Source organism: Saccostrea echinata, unplaced genomic scaffold (assembly GCF_033153115.1).
Source record: "Saccostrea echinata isolate AGI-Se365-2 ecotype Australia unplaced genomic scaffold, CSIRO_AGI_Sech_v1 ptg000081l, whole genome shotgun sequence".
NCBI classification, from domain to species: Eukaryota; Metazoa; Mollusca; class Bivalvia; order Ostreida; family Ostreidae; genus Saccostrea; species Saccostrea echinata.
This window is the reverse complement of record NW_026889830.1, coordinates 2,180,873-2,196,035: the sequence shown is the minus strand read 5'-3', so window position 1 is coordinate 2,196,035 and position 15,163 is coordinate 2,180,873. Positions and strand designations below refer to the sequence as shown.

The 15,163-nt window shown below is 34.3% G+C and overlaps 1 protein-coding gene across 1 annotated transcript; it reads right to left on the bottom strand.

The window, feature by feature from the left end:
- Window positions 1-7,269: 7,269 nt before the first annotated feature.
- Window positions 7,270-13,310, bottom strand: LOC133176804 (uncharacterized). The gene is made up of 2 exons (XM_061311874.1): window positions 13,075-13,310; window positions 7,270-8,084 (listed from the first exon to the last, which is right to left on the bottom strand). Exons 1-2 carry the CDS (start codon window positions 13,293-13,295, stop codon window positions 7,628-7,630), a joined length of 678 nt encoding a protein of 225 aa, XP_061167858.1. The 5' UTR covers window positions 13,296-13,310; the 3' UTR covers window positions 7,270-7,627.
- Between the last annotated feature and the right edge of the window lie 1,853 nt (window positions 13,311-15,163).

The following is a 15,163-nucleotide window of genomic DNA, read 5'->3' as shown; positions in this document are numbered from 1 at the left end:
GAGAAGTCATCACTCTACTTTTGAAAATCCAGGATATAGGCAGAACCAGCTTTGGGCTTTGCTAGCCACGTATTAAAAATTCATGTCAAATTTGAAAATATTTTTCTCTCCTCTTGGTAAAAAACAGGGAAAGTATTTGCAAAGGTATAATGAGCAATTAGCCTTCAACAAAATTTCTGAAATCCATACACCTTGGTAGAAGCGTCTGGCATCAGAGAAGGACTAAGTTGGTTTAACACTGAAAATATTTTACATATTAAAAAAAAATTTTCCTAGAAATCTAATTATAATCAACCCCCAGGGTGGGCTAAGTAAGTCATGTATTGAAAAAAAGAGGCGTAATAACGCCTTTTCAAAAGGCGTAATAAAACCTTTTGGAAAGGCGTAATAACGCCTTTTAGAAAGGCGTAATAACGCCTTTTGGAAAGGCGTAATAACGCCTTTTGGAAAGGCGTAATAACGCCTTTTGGAAAGGCGTAATAACGCCTTTTAGAAAGGCGTTTTAACGCCTTTTGGAAAGGCGTAATAACGCCTTTTTTCGCGTTATAACGCCTTTTGGAAAGGCGTAATTACCCTTTATTTGCGTTATTACGCCTTTTTCCGCGTTATAACGCCTTTTCAAAAGGCGTTATTACGCCTTTTTTCGCGTTATAACGCGTTATAACGCCTTTTAAATTTTTTTTTACCGTAGTTTGATCCTAATAGGCTTTCGTAATATATATATATATATATATATATATATATATATATATATATATATATATATATATATATATATATATATATATATATATATATATATATATATATATATATATATATATTGGTCAGATTATTTTGGGAAGTTGCCCCCACCCCCTTTTTTTGGTCAGTTAAGTTTTTTTTTTTTTTTTGCTTGTAAGATTTTTTGAGGAAGTTGTTCCCCCTTTTGAAAACCGTTGTTACGAGCCTGCGATAGGTGAGTTATTAAGTGGTTGATCAGAATATATATTAAAATTATTTTTTATTAATTTACAAAAAGTGCATTGGCCCAGGGTTTCCACTCTCTCCCTCTCTCTCAGTGAAGAGAGTATTCCCTTTTTTTAAAGTTTGTAAATCTACCACTTTTTAGTCTTTTTTGTTTGTTTGATTTTTATGGCGCATGAAAAATTAGGCCTACTTCAGATTTTCTTTAAAGTAGTTTAATATGCTGGCCAAACAAAGGCTTGTGATTTCGGGAAATTGAAATAGATTTGACTAAAACAAGAGCAAAAATTAAGTTGAAATCCTGAGATGCAAAGACCGTGCATGCCAAGTTTCATCCGATCTCGACAGAAGTAGACTCACTAAAAATGCTAATCACCGATAATTATTCCCCTAAGAGTGATGGGAGACGATTAATTGCCTAGCAGCTTTGAGTGGTTGGACCACAGACACTTGTTTCGTATACAGGACACTTCTTTTTCTTTCCGACACCCTCACTCCAAACTCGTATTTTATCAATTTATCAATCATTAACCTACTTTAACAAGACATAGATCCATTAAATCTCGTGATTTTTGCTTAAATTTTGCTCTTGTTTTCGTCAAATCTATTATAATTTCTCGAAACCATAAGCCATTGCACCAATGATGTCTCCGAAAACCATTTTTCGGAAAGCCATCTCCACACTACTTTGTCTTACAAAAGTTGTCCATGCGCGGGTCGGGGGGGGGGGCGGGGGGGGATCCGGACCGCCCCCTTGGAATTTGCAGAGTTATTAAACGTATATACTGAACTAAAAGTGACCTTTGACCCCCCTAGAAAACGTGGACCCCCCTCGAACACGCGGATCTGTGTAAAGTTGGTATGAAAAGTCATAGGTACATCTATGAAGATTTAGAAGTCAACGACTACCCCCCCCCCCCCCCCCCCCCCGAAATAGGTTTTCACGTTTGGGAAAAGAGTTTACGTTTTGTTTTGTTTTGTTTTGTTTTTTTGTTTTGTTTTGTTTTGTTTTTTTTTTTTTGCTTGTCAAGAATTTTCCGGATTGGATTTTTTTTGACTGGGGTGGACCCCCCCCCCCTTTGAAAAAAATTCCTGGATCCGCGCCTGTTGTCTGCCTCCATGTATAGTGCCTGCGCTTTATCGGCAAGAACAACAACTTCAAACCAGACCTGGGATCAACTCAAAACTTTTAAAGTATCATAGTCAAGACTCCATACGTACTTTATGGAAAGTTTGATTGTCATTGTTTCATGTATGTAAAATTATAAACTTTTGACAAAAACATCAACTTCGGTAGCGGCTGAAATTTCTTAACAGATGAACAGAGAAATAAAATTTTTATTTTTTCAGATACAATAAATAGCATTTATTTCCCCTGATTTGATTCTTATTTTGCTGCCGCAATTCTTCTATTTTGCATGCGGAATTTATTTTCCTTTTTTTCAGAATTTTTGCCGTATTCTTTCCATACTCTAGAATACACTCCGGGTTTGCAAGTTTTCCACAAATACTTTTATAATAAACAGTAGTGCCTCTGCATTTATTGTATATTTTATTTGCATTTACTAATTATTTTTAACTCATTTTAAAAAACATCCCAAAACTCAAATAAAAAAAATATATCTTATGCACCGATGATATCTCCGAAAACTATTTTCTTCTCCACATTACATGTGTACTTCGTCTTACCAAAATTGTCTTTCTCCATAAATCCTATACTTTGCTTTCTAACATCAGAAGAAAAGGATCGCAGTTTCGATTCTTCAAATTTTATTTTTATTCATCACTATGTTTTATTTATTTACATGTATTTATACTATTTATTTATTTATTTTAATTTTTGAGCATACATAATATGGATACTCACCCCCTACTCCCACCCACCCAAAGAAAAGGTAAAAGGGTGTTTAATTGTTTTCCTAGTTGAACTCTAGGATTCCAAGTTTTTATTTGAAACCTGTTATATTTAGAATCCATCCCTCAAAACTGCTGATATTAATATTGCCTCGCGACACTTGATCTCACGCCCAGGGGTGGGCTGGGGGATGTATAATCACGCTTTTATTGAGTTCATCTTAAATCTAAACTGGACGAAAATGCTTAGAATTTCTAGGTGTGCTCCCACAAACTCACATACTAAATACAGAAATCATTGCACATATCCCGAAACTCATACATTGTACACTTTAAATATTGCCCTTTCATAAGGTCGACCATAGAAATATCAACTTCACAGGAAAGCACAGCTACCGAGCACGAAGTGGGAGTTCGATATGCATTTTCTGTGAAGTCGATAAATCTATGAATTGACCTCGTGGATAGAATTAAGGGAATGACAATATTTGTTGTAATATTTTTTGTATCAATTTATGAACAATCAATACATGTATTTACAATATAGAGTATATCCATATTCATGATATGGTTATGCAATATTATATCTACTATTATATCTCAATTGCAAATAGGTGTGAAAGTATCTTTGTTTAAAAGCATAGTGATATTAACTACATGTATTGTGAAATCATCACTATTGTTGTTTCACAGATTTTTATAATGTTTACAAGTATGAAGTCAGTATACTACTTCATATTGTAATATTCTCATATTCATAAGGTTGTAATTTTTTTCACTTGATACTAGTGGGCTTTCCTAATATACATTTTTGGTATGCTGTTACATACTTGATCATGTGATGCTGTTACATACTTGATCATGTGATCAAGATTGAGCTAATAAGAGAGGTGGGAATAATAAAGAAGAAGAATACAACCAATATAAGAATATATATATATGATATGATATAGAAACTACTGTACAATGTACATGTATATTGAACATAAATTAAATTCTTTGAAAATGTACCTCTCTATATCCTTGAACATTTATCAGGCAAACTGTTTCCATGATTATAATAAATAGTCCCTTGATTACGATTTTGAAATTCTCTATTTTTGAGCATTTATCAGGCAAAATGTTTCCACGATTATAAAAAATAGTCCCATTACTACAATTTTGAAATTCTCTATTTTTGAGCATTTATCAGGCAAACTGTTTCCATGATTATAATAAATAGTTCCTTTACTGAAATTCAAGGCTCCCAGGTCAATGGTTCAGGCCTCAGAGGGGACTAAGTGGGTCAGATTAAAATAAACTATACCTTTGAAAATCTTATTCTTTACTCACAGACATATAGCTGTCAACCCGTTTACATGATAAGTACTTATTATGCCAACCAAAAGTGTTTTTACTGCCAAACAAATTTATGGCCCTGGTTCATGGTTTAAGCATCAGTTACTAGTAGTCGTAATACTTTTAAAAATATATTTTGTCTTTGAATTTCTTCTACTCATGGAGATTGTATATATACTATGAATCTAACAAAACATTCGTTTGAGGAGAACAACAATTCAATTATTGTGTGCATCAATTCAGCAAATTAATTAACGATTCAACAGTGACTTAATGCACGCAATAGCTCAAAATTTAAGATTTCTGTATCTTTAATCATTTGAAAAGATTTTCAATGTAAAAGGTGAAGATAACGAACAGTGATTAATCCCATAAATCCACTAAACAAAGAGAATCGTGAACAGGGCAAAAGTACGGACCTTGGAAACACCAGAGGTGGGATCAGGTGTCTAGAAGGAGTAAGCATCCCCTGTGACCGATCACACCCACCGTGAGCTCTATATAATGATCAGGTAGAAGGAGTTCCCTGTAGTCAAATTTAGTATAAAAGCGATGACCTAACAAAATGATATGAAACGTGTTAGACAAAAACGACCCAACAACAGGTTGTATTTACAATCAAGGTCATTAAAATGACCATAGAATTTGCAAAAGCTGACTTTAAACAGGTTGTTGAAATCTTTGTAATGTCAACTTATTTGTCAGTGACTTGCCTCGGCTTAAAAATTGATCGTACTCTTGGGTATCGAATCATTTGGGAGACATAAACACACTATGCAGGCGATGTTGGAATATTACTACATAAGGAAAGTTGACGATTGAAAAGGTGAAGTCATCTCGATCGTTTCTCATACAATTTACTTATTAATTGGCCATTATCGTCTATCGTCCGTAAAACATCCAAATATGAAACAGATGTGGCAGACTCTGTAGTGTCTTTATTTCGAGTTCACGGGGTTATATCGAGTCGATATATGAATGAAAGTAACTGTTTTTAATTGATAAAACGTCGTCGATATGTTGAGTTGAAGGCCACAGAAAAAGAGTTTTCTTCTCGTGTAGCCATCACGGTAGCTCAGTAGGTAGAGCGCTCGCTCCGTAATCGGGGAAGGTCGTGTGTTCGAATCACGGCCGCGACTGACCTAAGTCGATAAAAAATAGGTAGCAACTGTTCCTTCGCCAAGCGCTCGGCACTGTGAAGGTTGCGGGTCCTTCAGATAAGACCTTAAAAACCAAGGCCACGTGTCACGGTAGACGTTGGCACGATCTCACTGCTCAATATCCCTGAGTGCCGAGTAAAGGTCTAAAGAAGCCCTTAACCAGTATATGGTGACGTCTCTATATGAGTGAAAAATTCTTGAACGGGACGTAAAACAACATACAATCAACCAATCAATCCTTCGCACTCGCATTAACCTCTTTTAGTCTCTGAAGATTATTTATTGTACAAAGATACAGTATTTTTGTCCCATTTTCATTTATCTATTATTTAAAAGTTTACCTGACCATTAAAAAACTATGAAAGTACCTTTGTATTAAATTTTATAAAATTTCTTGTATAATTCTGTTATTCAATTGACCTTTAAGTTACATTATTCACAGTGATTAGCTATTATGGTGAATAGCAAAGGGGAATTACTTCTTTCAGTAGAAATTAATGAATTGACCAAGGGTACAGAATTTCAAAATCTGGTAAAACACCCTTGCTTATCACAACTTTATATACTCTATTTGCCCAGGAGCAGAGAAGACTTTCTAGGAAGTAATCCATTTTCACTATAGATTCAATATAGCCCCACCCTAATACCAAAGTCCCTAACCCAGGGGCCAAGATATTCACAATTTTGGAAGAGGCATTCTTGCTCACCATAACCATGCACTTAGTATGTTTCCTTGGGCAGAGAAGATTTTCAAAGAAATAATGTATTTCTACTGTATATTCAAAAGAGCCTCACCCTAACACCAAAATCCCCGGGGTTATGAATTTAAAACTTTTTGAAAAGATTTCCTTGCTCGTCATAGCCATGCAATTAGTTTTATTGTTAAGTACCTAGAAGAAGATTTTTTTTTAAAAAGTGCATTTCCACCATACATATATTAAATAGACCACCTCCAAAACATGAACCCCTGATCCTGGGGCCACAAATTTCACAATTTTGGAAGAGGCATCCTTGATCATCATAATCATGCACTTAGTTTATCTGCTAAATACCTAGGAGCAGAGAAGATTTTCAAAGAATTAATGCAGTTTCACTATAGAGTGCCCGCCTAACACCAGAACTCCTAGCACAGGGGTCAAGATATTCACAATTTGGAAGAGTTGCTCTTGCTCATCATAACTATATACTTGGTTTATCTGCTAAATACCCAAGGGCAGAAAAGAAGATTTTTGAAAGAATTAATGCATTTTCACTATATAATTAATAGAGCCCTGCCCTAACACCAGAATCCCTGACCCAGGAGCCAAGACATTCACAATTTTGGAAGAGGCGCCCTTGCTCATCATAACTATATACTTGGTTTATCTAGGAGCAGAGAAGAGAATTTTCAAAGAAATAATGCACTTTCACTATATAATCAATAGAGCCCCCCTTCCCGCAGAACCCCTCACCCTGGGGCCACAAATTTCACAATTTTGGAAGAGGCACCCTTAATCATCGACCATAACCATGTACCTACGGTAAGTTATCCGCTTTAATGATTAGCCTCTGTCTATTAATTAAATTACTACTACGTATAACGTTGACTTTTCTGACCATGTGGTTTTAGATTGCCTCACTTTTCCTTTCTTTCTTTCTCTGGATTCGACCAGGTCCTGTCCTTCGTTCGTATAAACGTAAATCCTCTTTACTCGTGAGGCATTTGTGCCAACTTTTCCTGAAACAATTCAAGTAGTTGCGATGGGGAAGAAAAATTGTAGAAAGTTACCTCTGATGGAAATGCACACGAGTTAAAACTGAACTCAGTAACAAGAATACATAAATAAATAATAAATATTCAAAGTGCTAGTATTCAAAAATTAAAGTACATGTACCCCTTCAGCATGCTGCTAGTATTCTTGTAAAGCTGAGCATATACCTTATATAACGACGGAAAACTAATCATATTAACTTTAATAATAATACTATAACAAACTCACAGTATCATTCATGTCAGACTTGTTAAAATAAATACATTTTATGTATGTAAGTAAATAATGCCATGACACTGAAATAAGATTTATGATCCACGCACCTGTTCAATGATAAACACGCATACTACATGTATTACAGTGTAGTAGTTACATACAGCTGTAGCACAATATCACAAAACATCCTTTTACGGTCACAATACTTGCTGTGAAACAAATGCAGTAAATAGATTCTTCATTGAATCAGAGCACATCATATTCCAACTAATATTGACTAGAAACTGAATCTTTGTTTTTAAATGATTTGTATGATTCTTAAAATCACTCGAAAGAGTCTGATTATTCACTAATAGTAGATTTCCGCAGGGATTCTCTTCCTTTTGATCTCTTAGGTCTTCCGTCTGGAATAACAATGTCTGGGAAATGGCTTTTCCCACTAGGTTCTGACCCATGCATTAACCAGGTCATGACAAACTCTTTGGAGGGCATGCCCCTCGGTAAGGTATTCAACAAAGGTGGGGGTTGCCTGCGCTCGGGATTCTCAGGGCCCCTCTGTTTCTTTCCGTCTTTTATCAGTTTAGATTTCCTCACAGTACTTGGCGAATGTTGTCCAGCGTGATAATTACTGTGAAAAAGTAAATCATTTCTTTTGTCCTTTTTGAAATGAATAGCACAGGGTGAGGCTCGTACCTCTGGAAGAATTTGAGCAGATTCCGTCCTCACGGAATTGGCTTTGGCAACTTTGTCTATGGCATCTTCTGGAAGATCGAATCCATCACTGCTGCTGTCCATTGCCCTGAAAAAAGATAAAACAACAGTCACATTTAAGCGAAGTAAACCAAACACTCCAGGAAAATATCTTTTGTCTTCTGTCCACCATTTGCAAATCATTAAAAATTCATACTGTTTCAAGAGTTGTGAATGAGAATGTGACACGGGTAATAAATCATATCAGATAAACCATTGACAAGGCCAGATACCAGTGTTTGAGAACAGAATGACTTTCTCCTCTACAATTTATGTGGACGATAACCATTTGAGACAGGTTTTTCATCAAAGTGACCTATACCAGGTAGGAGACTCTCATATAAAGTCAAATGAGCTCGAGACGACATAAAAAAAAAAATAAATTAAAAAATGCAGAATGTATTTTAAGAAAACGTCTTACACAAAAATTACTTTCATTATTCAGATCGAGAAATGTGCATAATTGTGTTCAGATTTAATCCCAACGAACCAACAATAGCATTCACAAATCCGCAAAGAAAAATTAAAATAAGGAAATTATATTTGTTTGACCAAACCCACGGGTATAAATGCAGTACTTCCAATAGGCATTATTCGTTATTCTTAGGTTTACCAATGTTTTCCTCGAAGCTTCTATAAGACCTCCAAACATCCAACAATGGATGCATGAAAGGAAACAAAATTTCTTACCTGGACTCTCGCGGCGTTATGCGAGCAGAGAGCAAACAAAAATTGCATTTTTTCCTCCGTGCTGTCATATTACCAAGTGATTCATAAGAATTTCATAAATGTCTTCACAATCGGAAAACCTTTCCAAACTAACACTAACATGATATCCTATCATAAAGTTAAAGGCGACCAGTCACAACCGAGTTATGTTTATATGAATAGTGTGATAAATTACTCCAATGCTTTCAGTACATGGCCTAAATGAGTTCCCAGTTTTTGTCCAAACGGTCATAAGATTAGGTCTGTTTCTGGACAATGGAATTTGGATCTTCAAAATATGTAACGTCACTCAGAGCAATAAAGTGATCAGTGACTTTATAATAAGTTAATATCCCTTTTAGGAGACGCCTGAAACTCTTGAAAAAATCTCAACAGCAATATTTACACTTGAATTTAAACGGCGTTATCTACTAAAATAACAGGACCACTACCAATTATTTGAAATTGGCGATCAAGCATACTGCACATTAAAGAGATATAAAATATAAATGGTTGGGTACATGACATGTCGATTGTTTATTCAAAGATAAGATTTTTATGTCGATCTCCATCTATTTGATTAAGGATCAAACGTGATAGGCTGGTACTCCAAAGGTTTTAATTTATTTTTCCTTCATTTGCTTAAAACACAAGACCCATTTCAATTCTCTAACATATGGTCGTCACGTTAACATTCCAGAACCTCTTGCAAAAGCTGGCACTAAGAGCGCTTAAATCCTCAATAAATTGAGCGACACAGAAAAACACGCAGTAATCATTTGGTTTTTGATTCCTATTTCCTGGTAGAGAATTTCTTCTTAAATTGTCCCTTTGACGGTCATTTTTTCCTACCGAAAAGGAAATACATTCGCTTCAATATGTCACGGGCAATAAGTTGTAAAAACTTTTGACATCGATTGTAAACTTTAGATTATATCCCGTAACTGTAAACTCTTGTTCGGCTATCAGCGTTTAAAGCAAAACCATATATTCTCACGAAACTCTCAAACATTTAAACAATGCCACACTGTAAAATGCCTCATTTATGGACAACAATCAAAAGAAGTGGGATTAAGAGCTACATTCAAAGAGTACAAAAGTTGCAATGTATGGAAAACTTTAGCAGAGGGTCTTAATTTGAAAGAAATTCCAGAACCTTGTCTTCATATGTTCTAATACATGTATAAGATCTATGAATATAATAGTAATGAAATGAAGATCGAAGTAAAAACTTCAAAAATGAAAGCAATCTTCTAAACAAAAGAATTTCTGCTTTGATGTATTATGCATAAGATAACCAAACATTAAAGCACTGCAAATTTTAATATCAGAATTTGTTGGATTTTATCGCGGATTTTCTTTAGCGAAATGGAGTTTTTGAAAAACCACCAAATACCGCAGAAAAGCAAACAGTATAACAACCGCTACATGAATTTCCAATAGTGTCATTGAACGGCATTGTTCATGTAACCATGAACAATAACTTGACATCTATTAGAATTCGATACCAATGTAATATAAAGGTTTAAAATGCTGAAATCAATACAAAGAATTGAGACACTAGTAATTAAAAGAACCCCTCACAAAATGTGAATGACAATGACATGGCCTGAGTCTTTACTTGATCTCAAAGTTACAGGAATGTTACCTGTATATTTCTTTTATCACAAGATGAAAGCGTAACAAGGACACATAGATTTCCTACCTGATAGCCACAGCATTGCCAGAGACAGCAAGACTGTCCATGGTTGCTCTGAATCGAGCGGACCTTATCGTCACCCGCAAATAATGTGTCTGCTTAGAAGTAAACTCAATACATAACTATTTGATATCAAAATATACACAGGTTTTAAAAAAGAACCTGTCTATTGAATGCAGTCGTTGATTAAATGATCGAATTATCTTTACATTACAACCCAAAGATAAACATTTTTGGCACCGTTCACAGACCAAAAAACGGAATTAAAAGGGATGTGTTTATACAAGGCATTTGAAACAAGTGTTATGGTCACTTTAAAATCTCTGTGCAAAGTCACTAATCCATAAGTTTAAAAGAATTATTTCAATGATTGTAATTGACGTGTGATGCAAACACTTAATCTATTGTTTTCGGGAGTACAGGATCAAAATTAAATAGATTAGCAGAGAACGGACCTCTTAGTTTTTAGCTATAAATTTTAGCATACAATTTAGACTATTTTTACATGTATATCAAAAGAAAGATACAACCCCCAAACCCACCACCCCCTTCCCATACACACGAATGATTATGCATACCGGTATGAAATTGGGGAAATGTTTCCATTTAGAACGTAATACATTTGATGTTGGACGTAATACTTCGGGAGTCATCTGGATTATTCAGATGTGCTCTAAATTTAAATTGATGACGAAGTAAATATTAAAGTAAAGTAAATAAGAAATTGCATGGAAAATGGTCAGCCTCTTTCAGCCATATTTTCTGGGGTTGAAAATTTTGCAACCGCATCCGGATCTTTAACGGAATCCCCCAGCTTATCTTACGAAATCTGTCTCAACCTTTTAAAAAGCCTGAACATGGTGATTTTTTCTCTACTAAATAATAGTTTTTGGCTAAAAACAATTCTATTTCGTATTTTAAGGTAGATCTGTTGCGTAAATTGTTAACCACTCAGCCTCCTTAACTTAACTTAAAAAAAGGAAAAGTGAATATATCACAAGGTTTATCTTTCACAACACTACCAGGTATTTACTCTTATTAAAAATACAGAGGTAACAGAGCACTTGTCAATTATTTAATGATTTAACACTGTCTAATAAATTTGTTTGGCTTTTGAATTGTGAAGACTATGATTTTCTTTGCATACTATGACAGATGCTGAGCTCATGAGGTTTAAGTGTATAATCTTATAAATTTTTTCAAGATTTTTGATTTTTCAAAGAGTGTCATCTAGTAAGATTTTGTATATTTATTTGTGTTGTATACATGTATGTAATAATTGAACTAGACAAGAGTGGATTTGGTATGTCCTGTAGCATTGTCTCTTATTGTTGTTCTTTGCTGTTAATCCATACACGTATATATTATCTCGTATCTTACTCAAGCTATGAACTCATACAATATTTTGTATTTCTTTAGCAGTGTATGATTTTCTTTATTATATTATTATTATACTTACAACATATATATAACATTGAAATAATGCTCCAAGTGGACCAATTAATGACCTTTAGCACCGTCTCTTGTTACTTCATGTTTTTTTTTTTAATTTTTAATTTTTTTTTAAAATTTCTTCGGTACATCTATGCGTAAGCAATCATTTATTGATTTTTAACATGTTTCTTTGTCATTATCTTTATAAATATGCATAATTAATACGACTTTGTCCCTTGTACATCCTGCTATCTGTTAGTAACCATGTCTCTGTACTTAAACTACACACCACTGATTTAACTTATTGATTTTCCAATCGTAATGTTATATTCACCATGTTGCATAAGTGTTAAATTATAAAATTTATGATGTTAACTAACTTTCTGTACATTAATTTTTCAAGTTTGTGTAACTTGTCATCATACTATATCATTCAAACAGAACAGTGAGTTGATTCTCTAAGTTACATTATATCTAGTCATTATACCATTTCTTATTAAACAAAGTGAACCACGAGCTAATTAGTTACATGTATATTGTACTTATCTATTTTACGTGAATTATTGTTACGTGTCATGCCCCATGGGGCCCTAATTTGGAAATACTATCTATTCTATTCGATTGTTCCTATATCTATAGAATTAGTCATTTTTTAACTGAGTAACGGTGAAAAATGTTAGAAATATAAATTATTTGTATTTATGTTAATATTGTACAACTATGCAACTAAACGGGAAAAAGTTTTTCTAACTATATGGATACACTGCTTAACTTGCACCGAATTAAACCCAGTCTCTGGTTTCAATTCAATAAGGTTTTAATTTACATTTTCTTAAAGTAATTTGATCGTTTTTTGTTCTACAGCTTTACCTCTCTCATATTCATTCACTTTCTGCTGAAAAGCAAATACGTGCAGGTTTTAAACGTGTCAAAAAATCTGTGTACAGAACCTCAAAGCTCTGGTTTTCGATTTTCGTGCACCTGCGAAATTCTGAACTACGGAGTGTATGTGTATTCTCCCGTTATCTACACAGCGGTTTTTTTTCTTTTCTTTTTGGGCTTAAAGAAACTGTGGCCCAAAGCTGTTTAAAATGTCACCGTTGCTATTTTCTACAAACAGTATTCAGTATTTTCCAGTTTAAGAAAGAATTATAATAAAATATATAAGCCATATTCGCGCTTTTCGAGGAATACTTGCCTGTCGTCCGTGATTGGTTCCACCCGTTTCTTAATAATGGTAAATTGATGTCCAGTCCTTTCAATCTTTTTCTGACTAAATCTGATATCAATTCTGTTTAACCCAATAAGTGGGAAAATTTCAGTCAGCTCGGACACCAGGGTGGGTGTAAACAGCACCTCATCCCTGCCGATTTGGGGTAGGGTCGTTTTTTCTCTCGTCATCGGTCGTCTAGCCGACATGGAGTCGTTGATGTTTTACAAACGAAACACAAATTAATTCAGAACATAACATAAACTGCATTTCCATATTTTCCCCATCATAATTTAAACATCCCATATACGTATATATAAATTGGTAGAGGAAATAGGACAACGTCCTCTTGCGATTTGTAGAATTCTATCGACGTTGATCTTATTATAAGCTTGCAACAAAATATTTTGTATTTGGTCCGTATTACACAACAAATCCGATTAAAGACTTTGAAGTTTCACTCAAATTTTAGCACAGCACTTTCATTAAAAAAGTTTATAGCCCAGTCACTTTAACATAAATCAGTGTGTTATGTCTTTAAAATCAAAAGCTCTTTCAATCCACTTTTCAATAAGTTATTTAGGACGAAACAGAACGTCGATTTCTCCTCCCTGACGGGGTGTATTTAGATAATAATGCAGTACTGTAAAACTTGGACCAATTGATACCAGTATTAAAGGGGTCCCATGCATCCATAATCTTTTATTTACTCTGCAAATCGACCACATCCAATATTAAGGTATAACGATCATATATCCATTTAGACCGATACTTAATGTACCTCCTTAACAAAAGAATACTTCTTTTCGAACATTAAGGGATATTCGATTTTGTGCTACACGCAGTGCATCTCTCATAGAGCATAGACTTTTGTTGTGGTAAACCAATGTTGAAAAGATTGAAACACGCTGTGGTCACCCACGAAGTGCAGAAGAATCAGTTATATGGCGTTGACATTTTTTCATACACCATGGTCCATGAAATTTCGGCATATCAACTTTCGCAGAAATCTAGTTTGTACGAGTCGTCGACTTTAAAGACGCCAAAGCCTTAAGGGGCATAAAGGTGTATCGTGCAAAGTATATTTAAATAGTTACAATGTGTATAGGCAGCCATATGCATAAGTGATGAGGATTAAGTTTCTTATGAATTTTGGTAAACACCATTTAAAGTCGTATTAAGCCTCTCAGAGTATATAGTTAATAGTATACCCAATGAAGAAAATCAAAATTTCAGCTTAAACCCCAGAACAGATATAACGACCATATTTTTTATGCCTTTAAAAAAATTATATATTTTTTTTTTAATTTCAGCCAGAATAAATAATCAGTAAACTAAAATCATTGTAGTTATTTGATACTACACAGAATCGAAGTAGACAGAGGACAAATTATGTATTGTTTCGAACAGATCAGTAAGTCAATATCTTGCACAAAACAGGGAGTTTAATCATTATAGAATATACAAATACAAGTAAATAAATCTGCCATTTACATATATGGCATTCTTTGTGATCGTCTTTTTGTCATCACAAATTCATGAAGCACTCTGAAGATCGATGACACATCGATATTTAACTAATAATCACCCGTTTGCTTGTGTGTTAAATTAATTTGATACCTATACAACAATATTGATTTAAAGGAGAAAGTAAAAGAGGAAGAAAAAAAATTATGTGTATTTGACTATTATTACCCTTTAAAAATCTAAACTCATGAAAAAGTTCTTAATGATTTTCCCCTCCTCCGACATGGTTGTTATAATATTATTCTGCTGTCATTGCAATTGTCTGTCTGCCTGTTTGTTCCCCTTTTTTGTCCAGAAATCAGAAATCATATATGATATCTCTAAAATGTTATATCAAGGTCAATGTCACTAGACTATAAAATATTGCGAACATGTCCTGGCCACAACTTAAAACCTTTACTAGAATGAATTCGAACTCTAACCTATGACCTAAAGATACATCAAGATTTTAACTCAGTTGAACTGACTGAAATCGTGGCCAGGTTTTGACCAATTCCAGACTGTTTTGTTGTTGTCAATGACCTAACTGTAGCATGATCTTTATTCAAGA